Source organism: Hipposideros armiger, unplaced genomic scaffold (assembly GCF_001890085.2).
Source record: "Hipposideros armiger isolate ML-2016 unplaced genomic scaffold, ASM189008v1 scaffold_137, whole genome shotgun sequence".
In the NCBI taxonomy this organism is placed as follows: domain Eukaryota; kingdom Metazoa; phylum Chordata; class Mammalia; order Chiroptera; family Hipposideridae; genus Hipposideros; species Hipposideros armiger.
In genome coordinates, this window is record NW_017731487.1 from 1,758,029 (window position 1) to 1,775,164 (window position 17,136).

At 34.7% G+C, this 17,136-nt stretch overlaps 1 protein-coding gene across 1 annotated transcript in view; it reads left to right on the forward strand.

Annotated features, from left to right (window-relative positions):
- Positions 1-17,136, forward strand: part of ROCK2 (Rho associated coiled-coil containing protein kinase 2) — a 134,753-nt gene that overhangs the window by 52,357 nt on the left and 65,260 nt on the right. The window contains exons 4-5 of the mRNA XM_019650004.1: positions 4,024-4,161; positions 12,434-12,694. Of these exons, the coding sequence (XP_019505549.1) occupies positions 4,024-4,161; positions 12,434-12,694 (399 nt within the window). The remainder of the gene's footprint in view (positions 1-4,023; positions 4,162-12,433; positions 12,695-17,136) is intronic.

A 17,136-nucleotide genomic window follows, 5' to 3' on the forward strand; every position in this document is an offset into this window, starting at 1 on the left:
GCTTCACTGGCCCATGTTGGTATTGTGATCATTGCGCTCTTCCCGGGTGAGGCAGTCGCTTGCCGGCCATTGGACTGCCACTCATGGCAGCTCACGCTGGCTGCCAGCCACTCACGGTAGCTTTCTGCAGCCCCACTGCAGCCTACGCCATCGCTGGCGACTCAACGGCAGCCCAGCTCCAGATTGAGCTGTTGTTCACCATCTTAGCTGTAGAGGGCGCAGCATCACTGGCCCATGTGGGACCCAAACCAGCGGCCCTGCTGCTCAGAGCTCACGCTCCCAAGCCAACTTTTAACCAGTGAGCCACTCGGCCGGCCCAACTGTGGGGCTTTTCTAACACACCTGTTTTGTTTTATTCTGTTTTTCTTTATTTGCCCACCTCTCTATATTGAGATACATAAAGAATGGGAAGTAGAGATCTGATCTGCCTAATACAAACTGCTGCCAAATTGATCCTTCTAAAATATATTCATTATATCTCCTTAGCACTTCATGGCTCCCTTGTCTACTAACTTCCTAACTATGTGAATCATGAAGTCTTCATCCTGGCCTTCCAGGCCCTCTTTTAAGAAGTCATCAATTTTATCTTTTTCACCCTTATTTTCCATTATGCTGCTCATCCTGTGCAGGCTACTAATCTCAGAGCATGGTCTTTGTTACCTGTCTGTTTCTTCAGTCATGTTTCACTGTCTGTCTTTCAGCATTGTAAAAGAAAACTTTCCTGATTCCTTTTACTCTCCTTTCTACCCTTTATCTGAGCATGATTTCTCCTCTGCATCTTTGAATTATACAGTTGGTTCTCAACAATGCGAGTTTGAACTGCATAGGTCCTCTTATATGTGGATTTTTCAGTTGACCCACATATGTGTAGCCAGATTATATATGTGACTGGATTTTTCTTGCCATTTTATATCCTGCATAGCGCAGAGCCTGAAACATAGAAAGTTCTCTTTTTATTCCCATTGGCCTGATTTTAGTTTAATTGGTTTTAAACTAACCTTTTAAAGTGGAATCAACCAGAAGAAAAGAGTGCAGGGGAAATGATTTTCTAACATTTGTCATGTAAATTCAAATTTTTTATTCCTTTTTTCGGAATAAAACAGGCTCTTTGCTGGTTACAAGGCTGTTTCTGAGTTGCAAAAATTATCTTGTTCCCTCTATGTTTTTGTAATTCCTGTATTCCCTCATTCAATCTTGGCTGTCATAGCCAGACCAGACGAAAAGCACAAGGACACACTCTTTTGTTGCATCTTTAGTGGAAACCTTAGCAACACAGAATAACTGCTCCAATTATATGTCAAATATATGCATTGGATCTTTCTATAAAAATTATTGTTTTGATACTAAAAATAAATTTGAAAGCCTCAAACGAGCCATTTTGTTTAGAATGATTTTCAAAAGTTTTTGTCCACAAATGTTTCAGGAGAAACATTTTAGGATTTTCCAAGCATGTTTCTGGCAACACTTAGGAATGTTTCATCTACTCTGTTTTTTTCAAAGAAGTACATATTAGCTGCAGAAAATACAAATAAGCAAATATAGGAAAATAAAAATCACCCAAAATTTCATCAGCTGAGATGAAACCACTGTTAACCCTTACTATTGTTCTTTTGATCTCTCTATAGATAGGTAAGTAGGTAGGTAGGTCGATAGATAGATAGTTATAGAGATATATATAGAGATAATCAATTAGATGGTGTTTTTGCATGCATTCACTTTTAAAATTAGAGATGAGAAGTATAACAAATCTTTTCTCTAGCAAATGGAAATGTTGGAATAGGAGCGATGTTTTTGTCTTTCAGGTACTCATAGATTAGTGACATAGGGGAAACACACGTAAAGCTTCATAATCGAAGGAACTAGGTTCCATTTGTCAATAGTGAAGTTAGCTAACATTTTTCATTGAGTATATTCTATGTGCTAAGTATTTATATTCATTATCTTGGCAACAATTCTATGAGGTTCTTATGTAGGTGAAGTCACTGAAATTTTGAGGGGTTAAGTAAATTGGCCACACATGCAGTTCATAAATATCTAGGACATTTGCCCAGATTTGTTTACATCTACATCCATGCTTTAAGCAGTACTCTGTACAGAGTGATAATGAATAGCTACTACATCTGACTGTTTATCCATCCATGTTGAATAGAAGAGAAGGAGCTAGAGAACAAAGGGGAATGTATAGAGATGCTGAGGTAGATTACAATAGAGCCATTCAGAAAGACATCTTCAGAAGAAATATCAGTGGAAACCAGCTTTCCTATAGTAATAGTACTTTATTGTAGTGCTTTGTAATACTAGTGCTAATGAATTTTAAAGGTATGAGGTAGATATTTGGCATCAATACAACTATTGCCTCTTAATGTTTGTTCTGTAGATCAAGTCAGACTCTAAGCTGGTGGTTCCTGTTATGAGTCACTTAAGTGTCCTATCACAATAGTTTAAATGAAATGCAGGCCTCATTAACACTAGCATCTAGCCAAAATAGTCTTTTATTTATTAAAAGTTTCATAGCTCTTATATAGATACAGCTATGATTTTGATGAGTTTGTTGCATTGGACAGTTCAGCATTGTGCCAATCACTAGGCACTAGGCATCCTGCAAGTGAAAGCTTGTATTCTGTTCCTAAAGGAGCTTATGAAGCAGACATGTACACAACTAATTGTAATATTAGATTATAGTAAGTACTGTGGAAGCACAAAAGGGAAACAGTTTTGCATAAAGAATCACCAAAAGTAAAGTCAATAAGCACTTTTTCATATTTAGAAAATCATCTTATGCCTGTTTGTGTAACTTTTTGTTTATTAGAATAAATGGCCTTTTCCGTCTAGGTTTGTTTTTGTTTGTTTAGTTAATTCATATGTAAACAATTAAACATATAAACACATATTTAACTTTTTTCTACCAGCTGACAAATATCTTAGTTTCTGTTCATAGCTGTGCTTTACAGCAGAGTTCTTAAAGGTTTCATGGTCTGAGTCAAGCCTAAATAATATTATGCTATAAGTTAATTTACTCATAATGTTATATGGATTGCTTTTTCTAATGAAGTTAGGAAACATTCAAAATCTAATTTGTTAAAATAAGTGAAGGTTTGAAAAGTGGCATAAATATAGAAGGGGGAATACCTTAGCAACCTCTTTTTTAGCTAAATCTAACATCTTTTGGGGTTTTCTGTTGACTTTTTTTTCTTGATGATGAGTCACATTTTCCTTTTTGCCTGTCCAGTAATTTTACAATTATATGCTGGTCCTTGTGAGTAGTGACAGAGACTCTGGATTTTGTTAGTTTTCTTTAATAATGGGTGCTGATTTTTATACTAAAAGCTGATTACTCTTAACTTGTGCAGGCTCAGTTTTATATTTTGTAAATATAGATGTGTGGAAAAGACCAAGTTATTCCCCAAGTCCTTTTAACTGGCAGGACTGAACCTCCCAACTCGGCTCCCCTTTTGCTGTTTTAGGGCGTTGTATTATTAGGCTTTGTTAGGGAATGCTGGAGTAGGCCTTGCTTTAGAGCATGGTTCTTGCTCCTAAGCTCCATCACCTGGATGCCCAGAAAATTAGCAAGGTTTCTAGGTATCTAGAAAGATATAAGGTTGACTTAACAAATCACAAAAATTCCTTTATATCTATCTACATTTATTAGGTTCTTACGTTCAGATAGTGGGGGATACCTGTACATGTCTTACAAGTTTCTCATTTAACAATATTTATTCTTAAAATTGGTTAGCTTAATTAACATGAAGGAATGAAGCTTTGTGAATTCAGCTTTATTAGATGAAATTAGATAGTTGTATTTTGAACCTAACATTTAAAGGTATGGTGTACCTCATGAAATATTTAGGCTGTTGAGAATTTTCTCCTGTTTCTTTCATTTAAAATGTTATACTTTTTATTAGTTAGCTAAGGATCATTTTGTTTTGTAACAAGTCTTTTAATTGTAGTATTGTGGTATGATATGTTTTCATTTTTCTCATAAAATTAAAGTATTCATAATTTTTATGTTTTAAAAATCAACAGGTTCGTCATAAGGCAACACAGAAAGTTTATGCTATGAAGCTCCTTAGTAAGTTTGAAATGATAAAAAGATCAGATTCTGCTTTTTTCTGGGAAGAAAGAGATATTATGGCCTTTGCCAACAGCCCCTGGGTGGTTCAGGTAAGCATACTAACTTTTGAAGGTTTCTATCCCTTTTGTATAAGTGGTTATTATTCCTAAGAATTGATTTTGTGTGCTAAAAGTCCTATCTCTCCTTTACTTAGTGACAATACAGTTATTTTTAATACAATTGGGTTCAATACGTTTGTTTAATGTTCCTAAATAGTACGTATATCTTCTAGACATAACACATAATACATTGGTGTGTGGAAGCAAGTATTAACCTGCGCCTTCTTTTTTAATTCCTTTATAAAGAAATGGATTTGTTAAAAGTATACCATTATTTCCTGCCTACTCTTTCTCATGATTTACATAATAGTAACAATAATCAGTCTATCTCAAAAGAAATAAAAAAACTTCCTACAATAAAGATTTTGACTATTCTCCTATAGTAAGACAGTTTTGGAGTTCCTAATTCAGCCTCCTATTTGACTATTAAGTAAGGAATTTATGGTTTCATTTTGCCTCCTTTCCAATTATATCTCTCATTAGCTTTGTTTCTCTAAAGACTTCTTTTATACTAATATCTAATTTTGCAAACACATTTGAACAAGTGCCATGAGTAAGATTAGGTATGTACATACCAGTGCACGTTCAAAATGCTTAAATGATCTGGGAGTTTAATACTTTGCTTGGGGAACGCAATTTGGAGGTAAGAAATTTGCCACATTGATGATTATGTAACTTAAAAGCTCATTACAGTTGCTTTTTTTATGATGTTGAGCTTCCACCCTCCTTCTCCTTACTTTATTTTTTTTATTGTAGCCAGTGGATAGAAATTCTGATAATGTGCAGCTGAAACTTAATTTTTTATGGCAAATTATATATCATGATAATTTACTTGATTAAAGATGATTGTAATAAATTATTTATTCCACATTTAGCTGTAAATTGCTTTCATAGTAACTGATTCATTGCCATTTCTAGTCTATCATTTCATAAATTGGTGTCTTTGATCTTTAATTCTGCTAAGTGGAGTTTATGAAGTGTTCATTGAGGTAGAGATTTAATGAATCTATAGAAGCAAACCAACAGTGAAACTGTACAATTGAAGAAGTAACAGATTATAATCTTGGCTTTCATTTATTTATCTCTGTGGTAAAGGACAAGATGTGTAACTTTTGGGGAAAACTTGTCAAAATGACTGACTTATTTATATTTGCTTATTATTTTATTTTATTAGTGATTTTCAGTATATTTGTAGAGTTGTGTAATCATCACTACTACCTAATTTTAGAATATTTTTATTATCTCAAAAAGAAACCCCAAACCAATTAGCAGTTATTCCCTAATCCTCCCTGACCGCAGCTTCTGGCAACCACTAATCTGCTTTCTCTATCTGTGGATTGCCCATTCTGGACATTTCACATAAATGGGATATACAATATGTGGGCTTTTGTGACATTTTCTTTCGCTTAGCTTTGTGTTTTCAATGTTCATTCATGTTATAGCGTGTATTGGCACTTCATTCTTTATTATGGCTGAATAATATTCTGTTACATGGATAGATACCACGTTTTACTCATTCATCAGTTAATGGACACTCGGTTTGTTTCTACTTTTTGGCTATTATGAATAATGCTGCTATGAATTTCTTTCATATGGATTTTGGCACATAGGTCCACACATTTGCATTAGGGACCTACCTTGCAGTGAGATTAATGGGTCATGGGATATATCTATAATCAATTTCAGTAGATTTTTATTTTTTTAAAAGATTTTACTGGGGAATTGGGGAAGGGGAACAGTGTTGGGGAATTGGGAAAGGGAAACAGCCAAGTTGTTGTCCTTGAATCTTAATTGTGGAGGGCACAGCTAGCTCAGCTCCAAGTCCAGTCGCCATCCGGCTGCCCGTCAGCAGCTCGCAGGCCGCTCAGCTCAAGGTGATGTGTTCAGTCTTAGCTGCCGGTGGGCATAGCCCACCATCCCATGTGAGAGTCGAACCAGCAACCTTGTTGTTAGGAGCACGTGCTCTCACCAACTGAGCCATCCTGCCACCTGTTGGCAGCTCAGCTCAGACGCAGCTCACTGGCCCATGTGGGAATCGAACTGGCGACCCTATTGCTTAGAGCTTGCACCCTTAACCAACTGAGCAACTTGGCCAGCCCCTCAGTTTTTATATTTTAATGACTGTTCAATATTTAATTGTATGAAGGCCCTATAATTTGTTACATTCTTGTTGGAAATAACTCATTTTTCTTATATAAGTTATGGTACAATATAACTTTTTGACCCATTTGTATTTCTTAGAGGTATATTCTTAATGTGATTGGAATTCATGAAATGAATATTGACTCATTTAAAAATCTTATTCCTTTGCTGATAGAGAGAACGTTTTCTTTTTTAAGCCATCCAGTTTGCTATTTTCTTTCTTTGCCTCTTTATCCCGTTTCCTTACTTTTATGGTAAATACTTCCTTGCTTTCCTTTATAGTTTAGTTTCATTACCAAAATAGGTGTCACTAAACATTTGATTTACTTTTAGCTCTTTTAAAATTTTAAGTTATCTCTTTTATGACTCTCAATCTAGAGTTTCCCTCTTCTTTTTCTTTGTTACTTTGTTCCATCAATTTGTTGAAGAAACTTCGATTTTGCTGATTTCATCCTTGTGGTGTAGTTCAACATGTTCCCCTCTCATTTGCTCATTTGTATTTTTCAAGGTTTGTAATTAGATATAGAGGCTTGATCAGAAACGTGTGATTTGGAGGGTGGTGGCAGAACAATTCATGGGTAATGTTTTGTTCTATCAAGAGGCTAATGCCTGGTTATCTCTTGTTACCGTATTTCCCCATGTATAAGATGCACCCTTTTTTGAAAAATTTGGGGTCTAAAAACTGGGTGCTGCTTATATAGTGGCTGTAAAATTTTTTACTTGCATTTCCCCAAGTGATGAGGAATTGTATGAATTTTATGGTGAATAAAACTTGAGTTCAATAACTTTATGTAATACATTTTTTTCAAATTTCAGGCCCCAAAATTAAGGTGCATCTTATACATGGGGAAATACGTTATTTTTACCACCTGTTTCTGTGCTCAGTGTCTAGATCCATTAATTTAAGGATTGTAAAATGGTGCTATTCCAATTCTGTCATTCCTTCTTGATTATAATCACTGGAATACTTCTATAAAGAAAAATATTCCCCCATTTACTAATTGGCTACCTAGGAGTACAGTTCACAAGGAAGGACAGGATAAATACTTTATTCTTTCCTTGAATTTAGTAGTTTTCAAAATTAGGGATTAGTTTCTTTTCTTCTCTAAAGGTGACCAATTTGGGGAAGTATCAGTTTGAACTCATGGATTTAAAACCTATTTGATATGTTTCAATCCTTTAAATATCTTATTGATATTCAAATTGTGATACCTTTGGCAAGGGGATCATGTTCAGGTTGCCTCTTGAGTCCGTTTGACATAGCCTTAGTAATTTGTGATAGTCTCTCATACATAACAGTGTGTTTCAGGCCTATTTTGTACATTTTCTGTCCTTGATATGGAATTAACTATGTTTGTAGATCCATCTTTTGTTACATGTGTGAATTATTTCTTTAGGTTCCTAGCTTTGGAATTGCTAGGACATATGTATGTTATGCACATTTGTCATTTTGACTGATAGTGCCAAATTGCCTTGTAAAAAGTGTTTACAAGTTTATATTACTCTAATTGTTCAATAGATGTTTTATTTCACTACATTTTTAGTAAAAACTGGATATTGTAATTATTTTACATTTTTATTAGTCATATCTTTGAGAAATAAGATGTTACTGTGTTAAGTTGCATTTCCTTGATTACTTGTGAGATTCTTCATATTTCATATGCTTATGAGTAATTTGTATTCCTTCTCCATTGCTTATCCAGTTTTTTAAATGTATTGCTTTGCTTTTTTTTTTAATATTGATTTGTTAGAATGCTAATCAATCCTGGGTATTAATCCTTTGTTTTATATATACATATATTGGAAATATATTTCCTTGGACTATTTATTACTTGTATATTTATTGAATGTTTAAATTTAGATTTGGTCAAATTTATATAGATTCTATATTTTGATACTTCCCCATTGCCAAGGTTATAAAAATATTCTTTTAAATACTCTAACTTTTTTTGTAGTTTCATTTGGGAAGGGGTCTATTTCTAAGTCACCAGAAATTTTTTTTTATGTGAAATAGGATTTGTTTTTCCCAAATGGGTAGCTGATTTTCCCTGTCCCATTTCTAGAAAAACCCATCTTTCCCCCAAGAAGTAAATGCAATGTCCTTTATACCATAGACGGAATTGTCATATACACATGAAATTCTCTTTGACTCTGTTCAGTTACTTTGATCTGTTATTCTGCACTGAAATCATAGTGTTGTAATTCTTGTAGTTTTTCATATATTTTGAACAAGCCTCTTCTCATTGTTCTCTTATATAATGTTTTTGTGGCAGTTCTTAACATTTTTTTCTGTGAAGTTAGAATTACCCTTTCATTCTGTTAAAAAAGACAGTTATAATTTTGACATACATTGTTTCAATTGGTAGGTTTTTTTGGTTGATTTGATTATTTTGGAATATTAGGTCTTCCCATAATTATACAGTGTATCTTTCTGTACAGAGTTTGATCTTCAGTAAAGCTATATTACTTTTCCCCCAAAATTAGGTTCAGAAGAAATTTATGCATAAGAAAACTATTTTTTAAATATGTATACATTACAAAATGCAAAAACCTAGCATTGGCTCAGTCTTTCAGTATTGTGTTGAATAGTGGAAGTTTTTCATCCTTATCTTTTTTATTATGTTAAACTTCAGTGGTTTATTAAATCTGATGTTTACTGAAACTTTCTGGTTAAGGCAGTAAAGGATTTGGCCTGACAATCTATTCTTAACTTACCAAATACTTATTAACAGGAATAATGTTAAAGTACTTGAAATGCTTTCTTCAGCATCTTCTAAGATGGTTTTCTTATTTAACTGGTTATTATAAATAGTACTCTTAAAAAAATAAATTTCAGGGTAGTATAAAGTAAATGCTATTTGCTATAATACAGTATTCTCAAAATACTGGATTTGATTTACTAATGTTTTAACTAATTTTCCATCTATAGGCATGTGACATTTGACCTTTAAATTTAATTCACTTTTTTAAACATGGGCTCATTTATTTCATGAGGCTTGACTGAACTTCCTTGTGAATCGTTCAAGAAAATTTTCAATATATTTAATGATATATTTTTTAGTTTTTTAAATTTATTACGACAAATTCCAAACATACTCCAAAGTAGAAACAAACGAAGTGTATTGAATCTTCCCAGGTACTTGCTGTTCACTCAGCTTCAACAGTTACCAGGCTTTGCCAGTCTTGTTTCCCTCATACCAGAAATTGGCAGACTTTTTTTGAGAAGGGCCAGATAGTAAATATTTTAGGCTTTGTAGGCCAGTCAATAGGCAAATCGAAGATATTATGTAGGTACTTACATAACGAGAAGCCAAATTTCTTACTGATGAAATTTAAAATAGTATAATAATAAGTAAATGAAAAAAAAAAGGTCTGTTCAGGAGAAGAATGAAATTATATTGGGGGGGGGTTAACATTTTGCTTCATTGGGGTTCACAATTAGTGTTTCCTGTCAAAATTGATTGCAGATGTTCTGTTGATGCTGATGTATAATAAGGTTTTATATATTCATCTTACTAGAAAATGTCTTTTCACACAGCTAGGCGCTGCCAAATACTTTTATCCACTAACATATGACTTATTTTTATTAATAGACTTTATTTTTAAACACAGTTTTAAATTTACAGAAAAATTGAGCAGGTAATAGAGTTCCCATGTACCTGCTGTACGGTTCCCCTGTTATTAACATCTGACTTTCATAAAATACGTTTGTTACAATGAATGAACCAATATTGATACATTATTAATAATCAAAGCCCATAATTTATTCAGTCTTAGTTTTTACCAGTTGTTCTTTTTCTCTTTCATGATCCCATCAAGATAGTATGTTATAGTTAATTATACCTTCTTAGGCTCCTCTTAGCTATGACAGTTCTCAGACTTCCCTTGTTTTTGACCTTTACAGCTCTGAGGAGTACTGGCCAGTTACACTGTAGGATGTGTATGCTCTTCTATTGGAATTGGTCTGATGTTTTTCTCTTTATTTAGGATAGGGTTTTTGAGAGAAAGACTACAGAGATAAAATGCCATTTTAATCATATCACATCAAGTCTTTTTGTTGTCATTCTGGTGTGTCTCATTTTGTATAGTTTTTGGGTTATGTCTTTAAGCACTGATCTTTTCTTCTATAGTGTCCAATCCCATCCCATCTGGCTTTTTTCGTTCAGTGAAATTGTTTTGAGATTTATCCATTATGCAATATATCAATAATAGTTCATTTCTTCTTATTGCTTCTTATTGCTGAATAGTATTTCATTGTATGAATATTGACAATTTGTTTATCCATTCATCTGTTCATGGACATTTGGGTATTTTCAAGTTTTGTCTTGTGAATAAAGCTTCATTATTAAGTTATTTGCAGATCAACTTGTACAATTCAGTGATTTTTATGAAATTTATAGTTGTGCACAAATAACTACAATCTGATTTTAGAACATTTCCACCATCCCCAAATGATCACTTGTACCCATTTATAGTCATTTGCCATTTTCCTCCCAACCACCGGCAGCCACTGATGTGCTTACTGTCTCTATAGATTTGCCTTTTCTGGACATTTCAGATCAATGGACTCATACAGTATGATGTCTTTTGGATCTGGTCTCTTTAGTATACTGTTTTGAAGTTCGTGCATATTGTAGCATGTATTGTATTTCATTTCTTTTTAGTGCTGAATAGTAGTATGCCATTGTATGGTATGGTATAATAAAGAATGTACTCGGTTTTTGTACCCAGTTCTTAGCACAGAGCTTTTAAAAGCTCTTGGATTTCCTGAGTGATAGCAGTGTCTTTGTTATACTAATGAGGCAACTCCTGGTGGCCTTTTGATGGCTTTGAGATGGGGTCTGATCACAGAAAGAACAAGCACCTGATTAGAGGATTGGGACTTTTCAGCTGTCTGAACTCCAAAGGAGAAGGGAGCTGGAGATAGAGTTTAATCACATGGCCAGTGGTTTAATTAATGATGCCATGTAATGAGACCCTAATTAAAACTCTGGACATTGACACTCATTGGAACTTTCTGATGGGTGAACACATTGATGTGCAGAATGTGACCCACCCTGATTTCACAAGGAGAGGGCACAGAAGCTCTGCTCCCACCCAGACTGTGCCTACGTAATAAAGCTGTGACTGTGTGTGTGTGTGTAAATAAATCTGAAGTCTGAGAAAGGGGCTAGAAAAACTATTGGAAGAAATAATGCCCAAATTTGATGAAATCTGTAAACCCATAGGTAAAAAGCTTAATACCAAGCAAATGTAACTGAACTAATTAAAACACTGTGGTACTGGTGGCAAGAATATACAAATAAAACTAAATTGAATAGAAACCCGAATATAGACCCATGCATATATGGACAGTTTTGTTGTTTCTTTAATTGCTTTGTACTTCAAATATTGATTTTTTATTTTATTCTAGCTTTCCCCTTTGTGGAAACCTTTTCTGTTTGCTTCCGGGAGGGCTGGGACATGAGTTGGGTGGAATGTACAGATACCTTTCCTTCTGAATTTGTGATTTCTCTCTCTCTCCTGGGGGTCAGACACTATCTTGGTGTCTTGTTTCTCTGGTCCAATGCCACTGCTTTAGTTTGGGTGCAGGTTATACTGCCACTTGCTGCTTTTTATGAGCAAGACAATAGGGAAGGGAGAGAGGAGAAGGACCTGTTCCAAATGCGCTACCAACTGCTCTCTCTTCCACTGGTTGGCACTTACTCCTTCTTCTTGTATCCATTGAATCTGGTATCTTTTAGGTGTTTCTAAACTGATCCTACATCCTCAGTTTTCTTTGTGGCTTACGTGCAATAATTTGTTTTTGTTCTGAATTCTTATTCTCTTGTAAAATATTTCTATAGATTCCTGTATTCACCAAGAGGGAAAATGATTCATTTATGCATATTTTGTTAGAAAGCATGAAGAAGATACCCATATCAAAGTTTTGCCTGGTAGCATTTTCCCATTAACGATATCCAAATCTAAAATCAAAGATTTCATAAAGTTCATCTTGATTTTGGATCTAAAATAATTTGTCTTTTTCAATAATAAAAACTTTTTTGTTTTTGTTATGTTTATGGTTTGTGTTTTCTTTCTTTTCTATTTACATTTTTTTTCTTCCTGTTTTGTTTTCCAGCTCTTCTGTGCCTTTCAAGATGATAAGTATCTGTATATGGTAATGGAGTACATGCCTGGTGGAGACCTTGTAAACCTTATGAGTAACTATGATGTACCTGAAAAATGGGCCAAATTCTATACTGCTGAAGTTGTTCTCGCTCTGGATGCCATACACTCCATGGGTTTAATTCATAGAGATGTGAAGCCTGACAACATGCTCTTGGATAAACATGGACATTTAAAATTAGCAGATTTTGGCACATGTATGAAGATGGATGAAGTAAGTAAGAAGCATGTAAAAAACTGATCGTTTTTTGAGAAACAAAAATAAACACTTCAAATCTGGACTTTATAGTTTTAAACAAAGATAAATTTAGTTTTGCTAATTCTAATGACTCAAACAAGGCAATTAAATATCTAGATCATAGCGTTTTCTTTACTAATCATTCATCTAGCTATAGAATACTTAATGTTATTCATTTTGCAATGAATGTTATTCATTGCAAAAATGCGTCATGACTTTTCCAACAACCCAATAGATTTGGTGATTCCAAGGACACAATATAAATTAAGGTAGATGGATATTTCCATCACTATTATTTCTGTATTTTTTCTTTAAAAAAGAGGTAAGGCAAGAAGCTTATGCTACCACCTCCTACCAACCCTATCTGCACCAGCCACATGGAGGAGTAAGTGTGGAGCGACATCACCTGTAGTGCTTTACCTATTGAACAGTCATACGATGAATCCTAGGTAGATTCAGTAGCATTAACCTCATAGGTAATTATGATGTTGTTATTTTTGTTGCAAAATTTCTATCACTTGTCTTTTTTTCTATAAGTATACTGTAATTCCTGGTAGTAATTCTTGATTGGGAGGGTCATGTTTTTATCTCCTTTGTATTCATTCTCCTGTTGGATCTAGAGGGTGACCTGCGTATATCTATTAGATTTTTCTAAATGTTGATGTATATTGAGAGCAAACTGGATATCATCTTTTGTATGGTTTTTATAACCTTCCAGTATGCTTATATAGCTAATCTTATTTCTTGTTAATTACCTTATCTACACATTTATTTTGAATTAAGCTGATTTTCTTTTCTCTTTACCTCTTAACTTATTCATGCCTCCTGTGTCACTCACTTTTGTTGATTGTCCTATCTTCATCAGTGATCCATATTTTTCCAAGCTCATCTAGAAACTTCTCCCTGATAATTCTAACCTGACTGATCACTCTTCTAATGTCATAATGTTCTTACTTATTTAGGATTTATGCTATACTTCTAGGCCATTTTTGTTTATCTAGGTTTGTATGCCCTGTCTACCCAGCTAAAGCTTAATATCCCTTCTTTAGTTTTCTTCATAGAGTCTGTTACTATGTTTGTGTTCTGCATATATTAGTCAATGTATAGTAGGTGGAGTATTTGATTGTCATACTATGTATTATAAACACCAAAGCTCCCTCTGGTGGTGTTTATTATATAGTGTGAGATGATTAACAGTGAAAATTATCTTTAATGAAAATAAAGTATGAAATTATTTTCTAATAGAGTGCTAAACTTTTTAATGTTGTATACACTAAATGATGTTTCTGCTCTGCACTTCCATAAGTATATTCTGATTTTAATTAAACCAAAAATCTTTTGGGGGGGGGTGCAGAGACAAATCACACTACATGTTTTTAGTGTGGGTAAAGGTAGTTAAGAAAAGAAAGCTATAGAGTGTGAGAGTATGATACAGTACAGAATATGGTATTTACAAAATAATTTTACAAGCATGGAAGCCAGTACCCAATTCGGCTATTTAAATAGCTGAAATTGTCTCTTTACAAGGCAAAATGAAATATGGTTTATATAATTTTGTTTACTGTTTTTTTAATTCACGTATATACAGTTGAGTTAATTATACTCCTTTGTTAACAGCTCATTGTCATTAGTATTCTACACAAAGGCTTCATCTTGGTTTTTTTGTTTGTTTTTTAAGATTTTTATTGGGGAATTGGGGGAAGGGGAACAGACAAGTTGCTGTCGTTTTGTTCTTCAGTCTAGTTGTGGAGGACGTTGCTTCACTGGCCCAAGTTGGCACCATCATTGCGCTCTTCCCGGGTGAGACAGATCAGTCGCCGGCTTCTGGACGGCCGCTCACTGCGGCTGCTGGCTGCTCACGCTGGCTGCTGGCTACATACGGTAGCCCATGGCAACCCATTGCCACAGGGACTGCAGCCTACACCATAACCAGTGACTCACGGCAGCCCAGCTCCAGGTTGAGCTGTTGTTCAGCATCTTAGCTGTAGAGGGCAGTGTCACTGGCCCTCATATGTGGGATCTGAACCGGGGCCCTCTGGCGTCCCAAGCCAGTTGTTAACTATCGCGCCATTCGGCCAGCCCAGGCTTCATCTTGTTTTTATTTTGTTATCCTGCGTTCAGTTTCTGTCTTATTCTCTCCCTAATACATAGCCACTGTAATGTATTTACTAAAAGCTCTTGCAGACTATAAGTATAGCATGTGTGTGTATAACTAATATAATGGTATGGATGTCGTTTTATTTTTTTCACTCGATATTGTTTTATATCTATTCCTGATATATGTAAATTAGCGTATTGCTTCTTATTCCATAGCATGTATCTATTAATTTTATTTATTATTCCCCCTTGTGTTGGATTCCTAGGTCACATCGAGCTCCCTGCTACCAACAGTAGTACTATGCTGAACATCTTCATACATGCCCCATGTGTATTCTGACAAGGGTTTTCCACTAAACAGAAACCTAGGAGTGAGACTGCTGTATCAGGATACATAAATAAAGTGCTACCTGATCCCCAGAATGGCTGTAAATGTCCAAACCTCTGGCTAGCAGTGCAGGAGAGACCCTGCCTCCCCATGTCCTCACTCATCCTTCCTGTTACTCACTCTCTAAAGCTTACCAGTTCCCTTGGTATGAAGTAGTGTTTTATAAAAATCACTTTTTTTTTTTTTTTTAGTTTAGGCATCCTGCCACTTGTTGGCAGCTCAGCAGCAACTCAGCTTGGGCCGGGCATCGAACCGCTGTTGCTCAGAGCTCGCACTCTTGTACATTTATTTTGTAACTAATAATGTCACACATTTCTTCTTATACTTGTCAGTCCTTTCTCTTTTGTGAATTACCTGTGTTGTATATCTTTTGCCTTTTTAAAACTGGCTTCTTGTTAATGTGCCAGGATTCCTTATAGAATCTAGATAGTGAGTCCACAGATATTGCCGATACCATCTTCTAGTCTGCTGTCTAACTTTTTTTTTTGTTTGAATAGAAATCCTTCATTTTGATGTAGTCAGGTGTTAATTCTAAATACTGAAATTTCAAAATGTTCGCTTAACCCAACCTCCATTTCTCAAGTAATATTAATAATGGCAACAATTAATAGAATGTTGAAGAACAAAGGAGTTTTTTTATTGAAAACTAGTACATAGAATTTACGATTTTGTTATGTTAGTTATTAATGCAAATAGTGTTCCTGCAAGTTTCAGTGTCATCACTTTGTCTGTCTGTTTGGTTACTGTTACAGTCTCAAAGCCTTTGGAAATGTTCATAGTTTCATTCTCATTCATCTAGACGTCAGTAGAAAGAATCGGCAAACTAGAGCACAGGGCCACATCTGGCCTGTGGCTGGGTTTATATAACTTCTGCGCTAAAAATGGTTTTTCCATTTTTAAAAGATTGCATAAAAAAGAAGAGGAAGATATGCGCTAGAGACCCTGGGTGGCTAACAAAGCCTAAAATATTTACTATCTGGCCCTTTACAGAAAAGTTTGGCAACTCTTTATGATCTAGACGGAGATACTGGAATTGCTCTTTAACTTTTCTAGCTTCATATAAAACATTATGTCATGGATAAAAACAAAACTAAAATACAGTATAAAATTATAACCTATAAGTACTAAAATAATTTGTTACTATCGCAGTTAAGAGTAATGATATCTCATTAAGTTGTATCATTGATAAATTATGGATTGCACAATTTTCTGGTACTGTCACTCTTTTTCTCTCAAAAAAAAGTATCTGGATGTGAGCGAGTCACAGTGCAGTATATTTATATCTAGATGTCGCAATGACTGTCAAGAAGCAGTACTATTTAAAATTACTTGCATTAATTAGATAAGTTGAGTTCCCTCTTTGCCTGTTATGCATTTTATAGCAACCTCTACCACCTTTTAAGGCATATTTTATGTTAGTATTTAAATTACCTGAAAATAGTATGAGATTTTATCCATTAATATTCCAGTGTATACCATTTGATTAATTTGAGGCTATGAGGTTGTTTTTGTTTTTGTTTTTAAAATTTTTTATTGGGATAAAAAATAATTTAATAAAAAAAATTTTTAATCACTGCTTACTAAGTGCAATGCTTATAAAACTATTTTATGGTTCAAATTGAAACACAAAATAAAATTACCTAAAATTCTTCAAAAATAAATTTTTATTGGGGAATTGGGGAAGGGGAACAGCCAAATTGTTGTCCTTCAATCTCAGTTGTGGAGGGCACAGATAGCTCAGCTCCAAGTCCAGTCACCATCCGGCCGCTTGTTGGCAGCTTGTGGACGCTCAGCTCAAGGTGCCGTGTTCAATCTTAGTTGCGCGTGGCCTACGCCCACCATTCCATGCGGGAATCGAACCGGCAACCTTGTTCTTAGGAGCATGTGTTCTCACCAGCTGAGCTATCCTGCCACCTGTTGGCAGCTCAGTGGC